Source organism: Plectropomus leopardus, chromosome 2, assembly GCF_008729295.1.
Source record: "Plectropomus leopardus isolate mb chromosome 2, YSFRI_Pleo_2.0, whole genome shotgun sequence".
Classification (NCBI taxonomy): domain Eukaryota; kingdom Metazoa; phylum Chordata; class Actinopteri; order Perciformes; family Serranidae; genus Plectropomus; species Plectropomus leopardus.
In genome coordinates, this window is record NC_056464.1 from 26,445,913 (window position 1) to 26,458,795 (window position 12,883).

Genomic DNA, 12,883 nt, shown 5'->3' on the forward strand with positions numbered 1-12,883 from the left:
CGTTATAGTAGTGATCCATTATTTGTGATCTTACATAAATGATATGGCGCCGAGAGTCCCGATCGTCCGTCCACACGTACATGTCCAGCAGAACCTTCTTGTGGAAACGAGCCGTAAGCTTTGCCAGTGTGTCCTCGAGGCTCCATGCTTCCTCTGCAATTACAGGAGGAAAAAACAAAACACTTAATTTAAACACAGTTATCTGTGATGAACTATTCAGTGTAGCAGGATACAAAAGGCAGCCCCCTCTCTTCCCCTGCTGCACATTTAACCGCTCTCTGCGTGTAAATCTGTGCAGATGCAGCTATGTGTGGTTAATTCTGTTTGAGCCACCGTCCATGATTACATTTAATTAAAGTGGCAAGAGCCAGGAGCTCGGGGAAGAGCAGCGTAGACTATTTAAAGCATCCTTCACAGTCCTGAGTGAGGACCTGCTCCTCTTCCCACTCATCACGCTCCCAAACTCCACACATGACTGCTCAGCTGAAGAGGCTCGGCCGGCCTCTTGATCCCGCCAACAAAGCTCAAACTCAGCAATTCACTGAGTGCAAATATAGCTACACGAGCTCTGCGTGAGCACATGGATTTGAGTAGGAACATGAGTGCTTGTTTGTGTGGATGTATTGCACGTGCATATTTGCATTTTCATACAGAACGAGCTGTAGGCATTAATCAGAGTGTGTTTTCTTCTACCTGTAGTGGTGTTCCAGTCATCTGACGCCACAGGCCAGTCGCCGATGCTCTCAATGAGCTTCAGGAGGGGCTGCGAGTCACGCTGCTCAATGAGGCCTTCAGGTAAAGCACAACAACTTATAAATCATAACAACACTGCAGTCTCTCTGCTTGGCCAGAAGAAAATGTTTGCATTGTACGTTTCTGCAAAACATTGACACGTTAAATTTGTACTTTTTATACATATCAAATCACGTTTCTAAAGTGACATAGATCTTATTGTATGTACATGAGCTGCCCTTGTCATCAGGGGGTGGAGAGAATGGTGGATGGTGTGAAGCCCAGGCGAGATGACAGCCAAGCTGCAGACCATTGTTCGAGACCAACGAGCAACAAAATTGGTTGTTTCTTAGCGAGACATTGTGGCATTTCCAGCCATGATTGTGGCAACAAAACCAGGTATTTTAAGCCAAAACACAGTCTTTTCCTCACCATAACCGAGTGGTTTTGTGCCTCGGCATAACCACATGTTGCTGAAACGTAAATAAATTAAAAAGTTTGAACATATCTGCTACATGATAACATACAGAAGTTACAAATCGGTGGTGTGCAGAAACGTACAATGCCAACATTTATTCTGGTTGGTTGCTCTACTGTTCATTCTGTGAGACAGCACGCCTTATTCAGATTGAAAGGGTTTTTCTTTTTTTCCTTGGAAACACTTGACAAAAGCAATCTCACCACAAGAAAACACTTTCAATCTACACTTTTAAGCAAACATGAATGAGAAGTCCTTAAAGGATTATTTTTTTTCTCACTTGCCCAGTCAAGCAAGTGGGTCAGAAACCTACTTGCCCAAAGTCAGCTTTTACTTGCCCCTGTACACATTGTTTTTTTTATTAGCGGTTATCAAATAACAATAAAAACTTAAGCTAATGTTGAACCCTGGAAGGTATTAAAATTCAGTTTAGTCTGAAATATTTCTCTTGCGTCGTGAAGGCAGTTAGTTCTTGTCTCTAACAGAACCAACATTAAATGAATTAAGGATTTAATTGTGTAATCCACCCATCCACTTTTATGCCACTCATCCATGTCCAGACTGTATAAATTAAATAATTAGAGATGATTGTTACTCTAAGCCAGTCTCTCTCTCTGATTGCTTAAAATCAGTCTTGCTGTAACCTTGCAATTAATCTATATATCCAATTTATTTATTTGATGCTGCCTCTATGTGACAGAGGATGGTTAGGGTTGATAGGGATGGGTATATTACCCTCTATTTTTGATTTTTATTTTATTATTTTTAGCTACTCATTTGGTCATGTCATGTCTGAGCTGTGTTTTTTTTGGTGTTGTATAAATGTAATGAACATATTCTCTAAAGAGAGAATTGATTGTAAGAAACAGCTATACTTTTAAGTACCTAAAAAATGTGGGATAATAAAAAAGAAGTCTAAGCTTTATCTTGTGATCTTCATACAGGTAGTGTATTGCATTCTACGTGGCCTTAAAAAGCTTAAAAAGTCTTAAATTTAACTGTGTGAACCCTGCTGAAACCCTGGCTGAGGAAGATACTCTGATACAAAAAACAGCTCCAGAAACAGTTCATTTTCTTGCCTCCTTTTAGAAGCATTACACCAATTTTTTCAGAGAGCGTAAAGAAAGCCTTACTCTCATTCATGCAGGAGTTGTAAAGAACTTTGGCCTTCTTGATGGCATTTCTGTCCTGTTCATTCTGCATCTCAAGAACACCTGCAACAACAAAACACACGCAGACATTTCATCTCTGAATGAAGCCCCGCGTGGCTCCAAATGCTGCAGCCCACTGACCACTAAAGCTTTAACTCAGCTGACCTTTGAGGACAATCTCCAGCTTGTCCCTCAGAATGTCAAAGACACTGTGGCGGGAGCTTGTCTCCGGAATGACATGTCTCTCTAGCCAACCCCCGCAGGCATACTGGTAGAAATTATCACAAGGCTTCACGGACGTATCCATGTTCTGCAAGAGCCGAGCAGCTTTGAGGCATCACAGAGACAAGAGGGGAAAAGAGAGACGACATGTGGTTAGAAAACAGCTTTTTGCAATGAAACAGCAGGAGAGCGAGAAGAAAAAAAACACTGTCTCTCACCTGCAGTAACACAGTCCGCAGTTGTGCAAACATTGTTGAGGCTAGAGCGAAACAGCTGGCCTGGAAAAATGAGAGAGAGAGCATTTAAGACTGACAATCTGCACCCCCACTGAGACGAGGAGAATAACGTTGTGTAAAAAAAGCTCATTCCTAAAAAGTCTAGATCTATGATGTGAGTGTGTGTGTGTGTGTGTGGTGGGTAATGTCTGTGTCAGCAATGACTCTCTCACTTTTGTGTGGCACTGCTGATCTGGCAGTTAAGGGAATTACAGCATTACAGTGACTATCAGAGGTGCAGGCTCCAATATGACACACCAAAACCACTTATCACTCTCTGCTCCCTAATCTCAGGCTTAAAGCGACCGACGCTCACCTTCACTTGTTGAGCTCCTCGAAACACTTGTCTTGTTAGATTGTTCTGAAATGATTGAAAGAAACAGATTTTTATACAACATTAAATACAGTCAGGACAACTTAATCATAAATTGCAACACTGCAAAAAATCCGTACAAACTTACATGAAAATTAACTCAAGTTATCAAAAAAAGAAAAAAAACGCAACATAAAACAGGAAATTACCCGTAAAAAGTGCCAAATAAAAATGATAAACATAAAAGATAATATTTTTGTTACCTAATTTTAAATATAGAATTATATAATATATATATATAATTCTAAAATTAGCTTTCTTGATTTTTTATTCTCTAGCTTTTTGATGATTTTCTCTCTCTGTCTCTCTCCCTTTATTTTCTTGTCACCTTTCACTGTTTTTTGAGATTTGCCAAACATTTCATGCCAAGTTGTTAATTGCCTTTTTGCCAATGTTTTTGAACGAAATCAGCACGATTTACTCACATTTCAAAGTTTGGAATGCTTGTGATAGGAGTCAGAACGCAGCACAAGAAAACTGATGTTGATCCAGGTTTCAAAGGGTTAATGGTCCAGTGTGAAAGATTTCGGGGGGATTTAATGGACTTTATGTTGAGGATTTCAGATTGCAACCAGATTCAACTTCTCTCGCTCAGAACTCCTTTTTGATGTTCATAATGTTTTTATGGGGAGCTGAATTATCTGCAGAGGTCTTTTCTTCCCAAACAAATGGACCAGGTCATTTAATGGGTAAAAAAATAAAGCAGTTTCACATTATTTAAAAAAATATAGATATATATATTTACTCGAACTCTTTTGTTGTGGAGGGGCTGCTATCTGTGGTGGCTGACACACAAAAAAAACCTAAATAGTCCTATCTGCAGCCAGACTTTGGTTTGTCCATTGTGGACTATTTTGAAAACATGGCGCTGCAACATGGCAGACTCTGTGAACGAGGACCCACTCCCATAGATGTATTACGAGTCCTGGATACAGCATTCGAGATGTGGCCCCATTCATTCTCGATAAAAGGTGCTCCATCAAGCATGATGTTAAAAAGCTCAATTCCCCAAATTACTTGGATCCCCTGCACTTCTGGTGGCCAAGGGCGGCTGAGTGGCTAACTTCCAGTTTAGCGGTCGACTAACTTGAATGGGGATAAAATTATTCATCGTGCTTCTAAATGTTGACGAAATGAGTTCATGAAATCCTGAGAGTGAAATGAGCATTTTGCAGGGTTTGATGCTCAAAAAATGTATCAATTGATTTAAAAACATCTCTTTCACAATATAGTACCCCTTTTCCCCCAGAATTAGCACATGCACACAAGTTCATTAAACACATTTAAACTTGCTAAAAATAAGCTATAGACTGCTTTGTAGTGGCCAGTAGAGCAGAGCTTTGTACACGGTAGATGACCATACACAGGACTGAGGTCTGTGAAAACAGTGGTTGCTTCTTTTTATATATTCTTACTCATTCAGTCTTTCTTTCAAACTCGGTCCAGAGTAATTTGGATCGATGCTTTGGGAGGAGACGGACGCTAATAAGTGATGGCACGTCAATGCATTTCGCCATTAAAGGGGCTAAAATGGGCACATTCATCCAGATGTTGTGTTTCCATCAATACCGACTGGAGCCGGAGGTAATAAATACCCGTAACTACTGCAGAATCAATTGATCCAGGTGTGAATGCCGATTTTGCACTCTCCCATTGCATTGAAAAGCTAAATGTTAGTGGATGTTAGCGGGTTTTTGTGCGGTGGAAAATAGGCTCAGGTCCTTAAGGAAAAGTCTTTTGAGACCCCATGGCATCACATCACGGTCCCTGACGGTGTACTTCCACTCTTGACTACTGTGTCAATGTTCCTGGGGGCTTGCCTGCTCCCTGTCAATAATATATAATATATAATATAAACGGCTCATTCTACAGAAACAAAAACACAACAATTCTTGTTTTTAGGTGATTATACTGAAAGGAAAGTACTTATTATATTATATTCCACTTGTGCCTATATATCCTCCAAAATCCTACACACTGGACCTATAACATTTTAACAAGAGACAGCACAAGTCTTATGCAGAGTTGAGTTTTTGTTTTTAAGTCCGCAAAAGATCATCCAATCTTTCAAAACAAGAGTCTAGAGTTGCAGTTCCCTACTTGCAGTAAAGGTTAGACCTGTGTGTGTTGTATATATTGTGTATATTAGAAGGCAAACCCTTATTTTGCTTGTTCCTGTGAGTATCATTAACATTTAAAAATCACAGAAAAGGTTAACAGATGATTTATGTGCATCAATATTGCATAAAGAATACACAGGGTCAGGATCATTTCCTGTGTCCATGCCAGATTGCAGTCACACAAAAACAGAGCAGGGAGACTTTTTGTCATTACTGCTGCCATCTGTAATATCTCGATCTTTCCACAGTGAGCCGTTACCTTTCACAACCGATGTGTAGAGGACTACCAGCCCAGCCAAGGCACAGCTGACCAACAGCAGCAGCACGGACAGACCAATTTCTGCAACAGTCCAACGACGCTTCCCAGGTTTACTTGATTTCTCCATGATATCCATTTGGCTTTCGGATTTGCCCATATTCCTCCTGACTGCCGGCTCTGTGGGAAAGACACCGTTTGAGTGTGGGATGGTCCAGGCAGAGAGCTACCAGTGCGTGTGTATGTGTATGTGTATGTGTATGTGTGTGTGTGTGTGTGTGTGTGGGCTGTGCAGTGATCCATCAGTAAACTGTGCCAGCTGACCTGCAGTGAGTGAGCTTCAACTGCTGAACACCTACAACAACTTCACTGACAGGAGTTGTGAAACTGTTCTGGTCTCGTTGCGCAAAAACAGTTTGTCACTCTGCATGTTCTTTTATGAAGTAATGTGAATCCTTTCAGCCCATGCAGGGTTCATTTCTTATAGCCTTTAAATGACAGTGATGTTTTTGAGACTGTTGAATCCACAAAATTGGCCTGTGAATGCAACTACATTTTGCCTAATTTATAGATTTACCATTATTTAAAGGGACAGTTCATCCCAAAATCAAAAGCACTTATATTCCCTCTTACCTGTCATGCTATTTATCAGAGAAGACTGTTTTGGTGTGAGTCGTGCAGTGTTGGAGATATCAGCTGTAGAGACGTCTGCCGTCTCTCCAGTATAATGGATCTAGATTGCACTCAACTCAACAGCAATGTATTTCTCCAGAAATCATGACTCTCTTACTCAAGAAAATCCACAAACATTGTTGTGAGGCCCGTGACAACACAAGATGTAAACATGAAAGGCGTCCTCGGCTGAGCTGAAATGTTAGCTAGCTTGGTGGTGCTAGGTGAGTTTAGATTTAATTTTTTTGTTTAGGGGGCGCGACATGACTGCTGACCCTGTACTTCTCTTCTCAGTTTCAGCTACTCCTGTCTGACGATCGATTAAGTGTCCCAAGAACCAGCCGTAACATGTGTAAGAAATCTTTTATTCCCAACGCCCGTCAGGTAAAAAACACAGTATGACTGCCTCAGTTAAATGGTGTTATATTATAAGATGTACTCTCTTTGATTATTTAGATAACTTATTGCTCCTACCTGCCTATTCATGCTGTTTTATCTAGTATATTTGTACATTCATGCATTCAATTCTGTATTATGTATTTGCTGTGTTTGAGAGAGGCCTACGACAAATTTCTACTGAGGTGGATGATATAGTTTATCTATTAAGATGCTTGCTTCCTTCTGCACGGTGATACAGTTGGCAGCTGTAGTTTAGTAGAAAGAAAATAGTTCCTACATAAAACTGCTCACTATGTCTGCGGATTATCTTTAGTACCTTGAGTAGTGGCTTCTGTATGATCCATAATACTTTTTTTTGTGTCACTTAAATGTTTTTGAAACGTATCAGATTCAAACTCCTCACACATAGTTCAGATAGCTGGCATATATGAAGGGAGGGATGTACTGCAGGAAGAAAATGATGAAATGTATTTGATGTAAACAAAACTTTGACGCATACTAGAGCTGCCTTACGTCTACAGCTACAGAAAATACATTTGCTGTTACGTTACATTACGTGAAAGGTTATCCACAAAAGACTACTCTAGTAATGTAATTGTGCACAAAAAAAATCCTTAAAAAATGTCAACAATTTTTACTAAATCCATGACTTTTCCAGGTTTTCCATGACCATGGAAACCCTGTTCCTTTACTTTAAAGGGCCATAAGCCACAAAGGCTTTTGAACCTCTGAACACATCACCATAGGAACACATTTTGGGTTGGAAATGAACATAAATGCTGATCTTGAGCTAGACAGTACATTATATCACTGATAGAAAAACATTTTTGCTAATGACAAGGAGACCTGTAATTTATTTGATTTTATTCATTTTGTAACGGAAGTTTGGTAGCTGTCTTTGTATATTTAGTTAACATCATATGTGTTAAATCACTCTGGTTTCAACACAGTAAAGCTGTGCTGAAACATTAGTGCACATGACATGTTTTACATGCTGTATCTAAAACAGATATCAAAGTCTACACTGAGTTTCCATAGTTACACTAATATTTATTTTTCTCCATATGGCCCAGTCCTAAGGCCCCATAATGCCTTAGTTTTTAAAGCGATCAGTATACTTTAATAAGTTCTCCATGGCTCAGCGCACCTCTTTTAATAACCTGACCACAGTCAATACATTTTGTTCAGTGTATGAGTTAATTTAGGACATTATTTCTCACCTAATCACTGAGCTCCATCTGTTGTTAATATAGCGCAGAGAGTCATTGTGTAGATTGAATGTGACATTTATTCTGGAAACAATTTAGGGAACAGTAAATTAACCGGTAAACTTACTTTCACTGACTATTGTTGTTTGAAATATTTGCCCCACAAACACTCTCACACCATCGCTGTAGCCATAAGCCTACTTCAAGAGAGCTCATTTCTATGCACAATAATTATGTATGTGTGAACACAATATTGCAAATGAGCATTTGTGCAGGGGACAAAACGACAATCACCCGTGGCTTTCAGCAGCGTTGCTTTGCATCTATTCACTCTGCAGCACCTGTTTCTCCTTAACCAGCCCCATTGCCCTATCATTAGGCCTGACAAGGGACGGGCTGTAAATCAGAGGTTCACAGTGCTGTGCCCCATTAGCCCTTCCTGATGAATACTCATGGACACATATCTGGCACTACAGTGATGAAGAGCAGGCAGGGGCTTGTTAGAGCTTCACTGACATCCTCAGCATCAGACTGCACAGAAGCTGTTTCTGAGGCAAAATCCTGTTACGCTCAGGCCTCACTTTATGGAGAGCTAAGCAATAATGTGCAGTCTGCTGTGTCAATATGAGATTTGTTGTTCAATAGGAGGAGTTATTTACATCTTTTAAATGTCCTCAGTTCAGCTGTGCTGCAGTTCTGTTTCATTTCTCACTGGTTTCAGGATACGGGGACACTGGACTCAGAAAGTAGTCAGCATTTTAGCTTTGTAACATGCATTTGTAATCAAACAACTACAAAATCCACACTAAGTCCAGGGCTTCTTTCCATGTCAGTTCAGCAAAAATGACAAAACCAGACTAAAAAGTTAAACAATTATAAAGGGACAGTTTAACCCCAAATCAAAAACACATATTTTTCCTTTTCCCTGTATCACGCCAGATTTTTTTTTTTTTTGGTGTTGGAGAAATTGATGTAGAGATGTCTGCCTTCTCTCCAATACTGGAACTAGATGGCACTCAAAGCGCCAAAAAAAATAAATTCGAAAAACTCAACAATAATCTCTCTTTCCAGAATGACCCGGTTACTCAAGATAATACACAGACCTTGTTGTGAGCAGTTTCATGTTGGAAGTATTTTCTTGAACTACACCCCTTAACCGTATCACGGCACAGGAGGAAACATGCATCTACTCATGGCCGAGAGGCTCCTCGGCTGAGCTTTAATTGGCTCAGTGGTGTTAGGTGAGCTGGCAGTAGATTCATACTTCCTCCTGTGCAGTGATACGGTTGGCAGGTGTAGTTCAGTATAATTCCAACAGTAAACCGCTCAGAACAAGGTCTGTGGATTATCTTGAGTAACCAGGTGATGATTTCTGCAGAGAGACATCGCTGTTGAGTTTTTCCAAATTAATTTTTTGGCATTTTGAGCACCACAAGCTGAGTGTCTTCTAGTTCTGATATATTGGAGAGAAGACCAACATCTGTACAGTCGATATCTCCAACACTCTGCAACCCACACCAAAACAATCTAGACTGAAAAACAGATGAGATGAAAAACAGGTATTTTTGATTTTGGGGGTGAACTGTCCCTTCTAGTGCTGCTGAAATGTTTTTTTCTAGTCAGATTAACCCTTGCTTAATGCAAAATTATGTTAGTGAAGAGTTTTAAGCATTTGAAACATATTTCTAGACACATATTTTAGGTAAAAGTTCCAAAAATATTGATACTGAACCTGTCTGTAAAATGTTCATTGACAATGTTTTTTTGTGTGTTATTTTGCCTGAGTGTCAGATATTGCAATATAATATCTGCTTTTAGTGACTAAATCATTAATAACTTGTATTGTGGTTATGTTTAGGTATTGCAGGATTTAGTGAAAATGAGGGGAACATCATGGTTTTGGTTTTAAACAGAAAACAGAAAATATCCACAATGACGTGAACCACAATGTGATCAACATGATCTTCTCATAACTTCAGTGAAAAGTGCTTGTTTTCTGATCACTGGCTAAATAGAATTGTATAACTGTATGAGTCTGTTCATTCCTTTTTTTGGAAAGCCCTGCATAGTGTATCTTTAACATTGTGTTTGGTTTTGTTGAGACAGCAAATGTAGAACACAAAAATCATATTGAAATATTTTTTCCTGTGTCCTTTACTGCCTTTTTAAACCTGAGGATGAGGATTTGAATCTACTGTGCTGTCACTTTTGTGATTTTACCAGACATTTTGTACCCTTGTTTTGAAACATGCCATAAAAAGGGTATATATTATATATATATTATATATATATATATATATACAAAAGTTGTGTATATATATATACACAACTTTTGAATTTGTGGCTGTAGCTTTTTATTCAAAAAATATTGACAGGAATGGTCCCTTTTCTCACCCTGAATTTGCAGTTTGTCCTGCAGAGATCCACCAACCAGATGGTTCAGACAGCCTCTGTGTAGCCTGACAAATATAACCCAGGCCCAAAAAAAAAGAAGAGAAAAAAATCCCAAAACAACTCAGTGCTGCTCGCTGCTCTGTGAGTGCGAGGTAACTGTCAGTGTATTTGCATTTTTATCAACTAAGACAGACAACTGGCAACAGAATGAGAAGCCGCAGTGACGGAGAAAATCTGCTTCTCTTCCTCCAGCTGCAGCTCTAAACAACCTCCTCCAGCTTTATGCTCAACAACAATAACAACAAACAACATTAGCACACTAAGACAACTGATGCCTTAGTAAGAATGCATAAATAGATATAATCCTCTAAAACAGTTCAAAATAAAGCAAAAAAAGCAAAAAAAAACACTGACCAGAAGTACAATTTTCCAAAACATTTCAAACTGATTTTATCAAAAGCAATCATCTCTGACAATTTCAAGTCCTGCTCTGTATTGTTCCAGGAGAGAAGGGACTCAGAACCTCCCAGGAACGCAGGTTTTTCAGTATTTGATGTCCATGCATGTGTGCACACAAGTAATGTGGTCTAACTCTCTGTCAACACTTAGAGGAGCATCATTGCAAAAAACTCCTGATCCAGTTAGTGATTCAGTTCAGCTCGAGGTTTCAGTGTTTGTCCTGCACTGAAAAGAGGTAACACTTACGTGATTATTAGTCCAGCACCAAAAAGACAAGTAAGTAATATGATATGATGCATGAAATAAAGCATATCAGTGACACAGAGTAATTTAAGAGGTCAGAGGTTCAGTGTGTCAAAACAAACAAAATCCCTTCTCTGAAAGTGAGACTAATCTGTACTGTTTTCAGGTCGTTTTAAGCACATTAAGATTACGCTCAGTGGCTGGTACTGTTCCTCTCTAAACTTACTGCTCCAAACAAAGCAAGGATTAACGCAGGTCAGACTGCCTGCACACTTTCTTTAGTTCAGCGTTTTCTTTTTTGTTTTACAAGTGACCTTCAAGTCTAGAATAATGACCGCTGCATAAAAAATGTCCAAAGTCTTATAAATGTGTCCCGTGACTGCTGAGGCATGACTCCTAAAGGCTGCAGTTTCAGGTGTCTAACTTTAATCACCTTCACTTTGCTACTTGACAGCAAACAGGAATCTAATCTAAAAGATCCAGAGGCTTACCTTAGTGTGTGGATGGTAGAAGTCCCTGAGCCGTTTCCCCCCACAGCGGGCTAATATCTCAAACACCCCTGCTGAGCATCCACTCAGAGCTGGTGTGTAGAGAAATGAGACTGTGCTGCGGGTTGAAGGAGACGTTATCCGGTTCAGTGTGCTGCTCAGGGAATGAGTGAGGCAGCAGTGGGAGAGGGAGAGACAGAGGGAGGGAGGGAGAGAGAGGAGACAGATGGGAGGTGACAGCACTGAATTGTTTTCGATTAAAGTATTGTGATAAGATGCTGGGGACATGTGTTTTATGAGGGGTTGAGGTATCTGAAGGGTCAAGAGGATGTGTTACAGTGAGCATCAATTTCCTTTTTCTCCCCATGGAGTGTCCCCAGCTGCTGAGAGGAAAGGGCAGAAAAATCTGGAAAGCTTGCAAAGAGATAACACATTCTGAAAGGGCTCTGCAGACAGATAATCCAGTAACGCAGAGTTTCTTAACCTCTTTTAACTGTTTTTTATTTTCCCCAGGACCATAAACATGTGGATTTATGTCCTGTTATCATCAAAACAAACACCACTCATCACTGTTGCCCTTGTCAGCCCTCTCTCCGCTCACAGCTCGTCCTCAGGGAGATCTCTGAGGTGTTCCTTGGTGGGGATCTGAACCCTGGCCCTGATGTCAGATTGAAATGGCACGGTGCCCGGGCTCATTATCAGCCTGATTAACCACACTAATTAGCTGATAATAAAAAGAAAGTGTGTGTTTGGCTGCTCGTAGACACCCAGTAGCTCAGGTGGCTGCTGCTGCCCAAGACAAATGAGAGTAAACAAAATGTTCAAATCCAAAGCAGAGCATGCTTTTAATATGCTTAAGATCCTTTCTGTTGCCCACATGCAGCGTCATTTAAATGTACTGTAGATTAACATCGCAGAGATGTTTATACTTGAAGAGGCTTGCAGTCGCTTAACAACAACAACGTGACTGATGGGGTGCAACGCGGCGGGGACTCGAGGTTTGCAACTGAGTTAATAATTTATTCATAGATTTTATTTAGCAGAGAGGACGTTTCCTCTTATATAGTCATTGTGTGAAGTGCTGTGTAATTGATTTTCACGATCTGAAGCTTGAATTTGATGATCGGGGTCACAGACATTGAGAGGTTGTTTACACTTTTTAGAATTTATTTATAATTGGAGGAAATATTCAGGTAGAGGGTTGAAACTGTTCTTGAAATAACTGAAAATGTTCTTTTTTTAGTCTTTTATTTAGTAATTTCTTACATTTTATACCTACAATAACTTGAAAACATCTGCCAAAAACATACATTTTACAATTTTGCAAGTTGTATTTTGTCAAAAAAGGATAACTACCTGTTTAAAGGAAAACTGGCCACAAAGTTATCATTCGTGTATCAGTTATTCACTGTT

The 12,883-nt window shown here is 39.8% G+C and overlaps 1 protein-coding gene across 2 annotated transcripts in view; it reads right to left on the reverse strand.

The window, feature by feature from the left end:
- mmel1 (membrane metallo-endopeptidase-like 1) overlaps positions 1-11,687 on the reverse strand; it is a 24,945-nt gene extending 13,258 nt beyond the window's left edge. The window contains exons 1-8 of one of the 2 annotated variants that reach the window (XM_042506674.1): positions 11,474-11,687; positions 5,611-5,787; positions 3,175-3,219; positions 2,802-2,861; positions 2,527-2,688; positions 2,344-2,424; positions 694-789; positions 35-153 (exon numbers count right to left, since the gene is read on the reverse strand). In XM_042506674.1, coding sequence (XP_042362608.1) covers positions 35-153; positions 694-789; positions 2,344-2,424; positions 2,527-2,688; positions 2,802-2,861; positions 3,175-3,219; positions 5,611-5,767 — 720 coding nt within the window. In that variant the 5' untranslated portion in view covers positions 5,768-5,787; positions 11,474-11,687. Of the gene's footprint in view, positions 1-34; positions 154-693; positions 790-2,343; positions 2,425-2,526; positions 2,689-2,801; positions 2,862-3,174; positions 3,220-5,610; positions 5,822-11,473 lie in introns of those variants that run through there. The other variant, XM_042506683.1, reaches the window with a different exon arrangement.
- Positions 11,688-12,883: the final 1,196 nt, after the last annotated feature.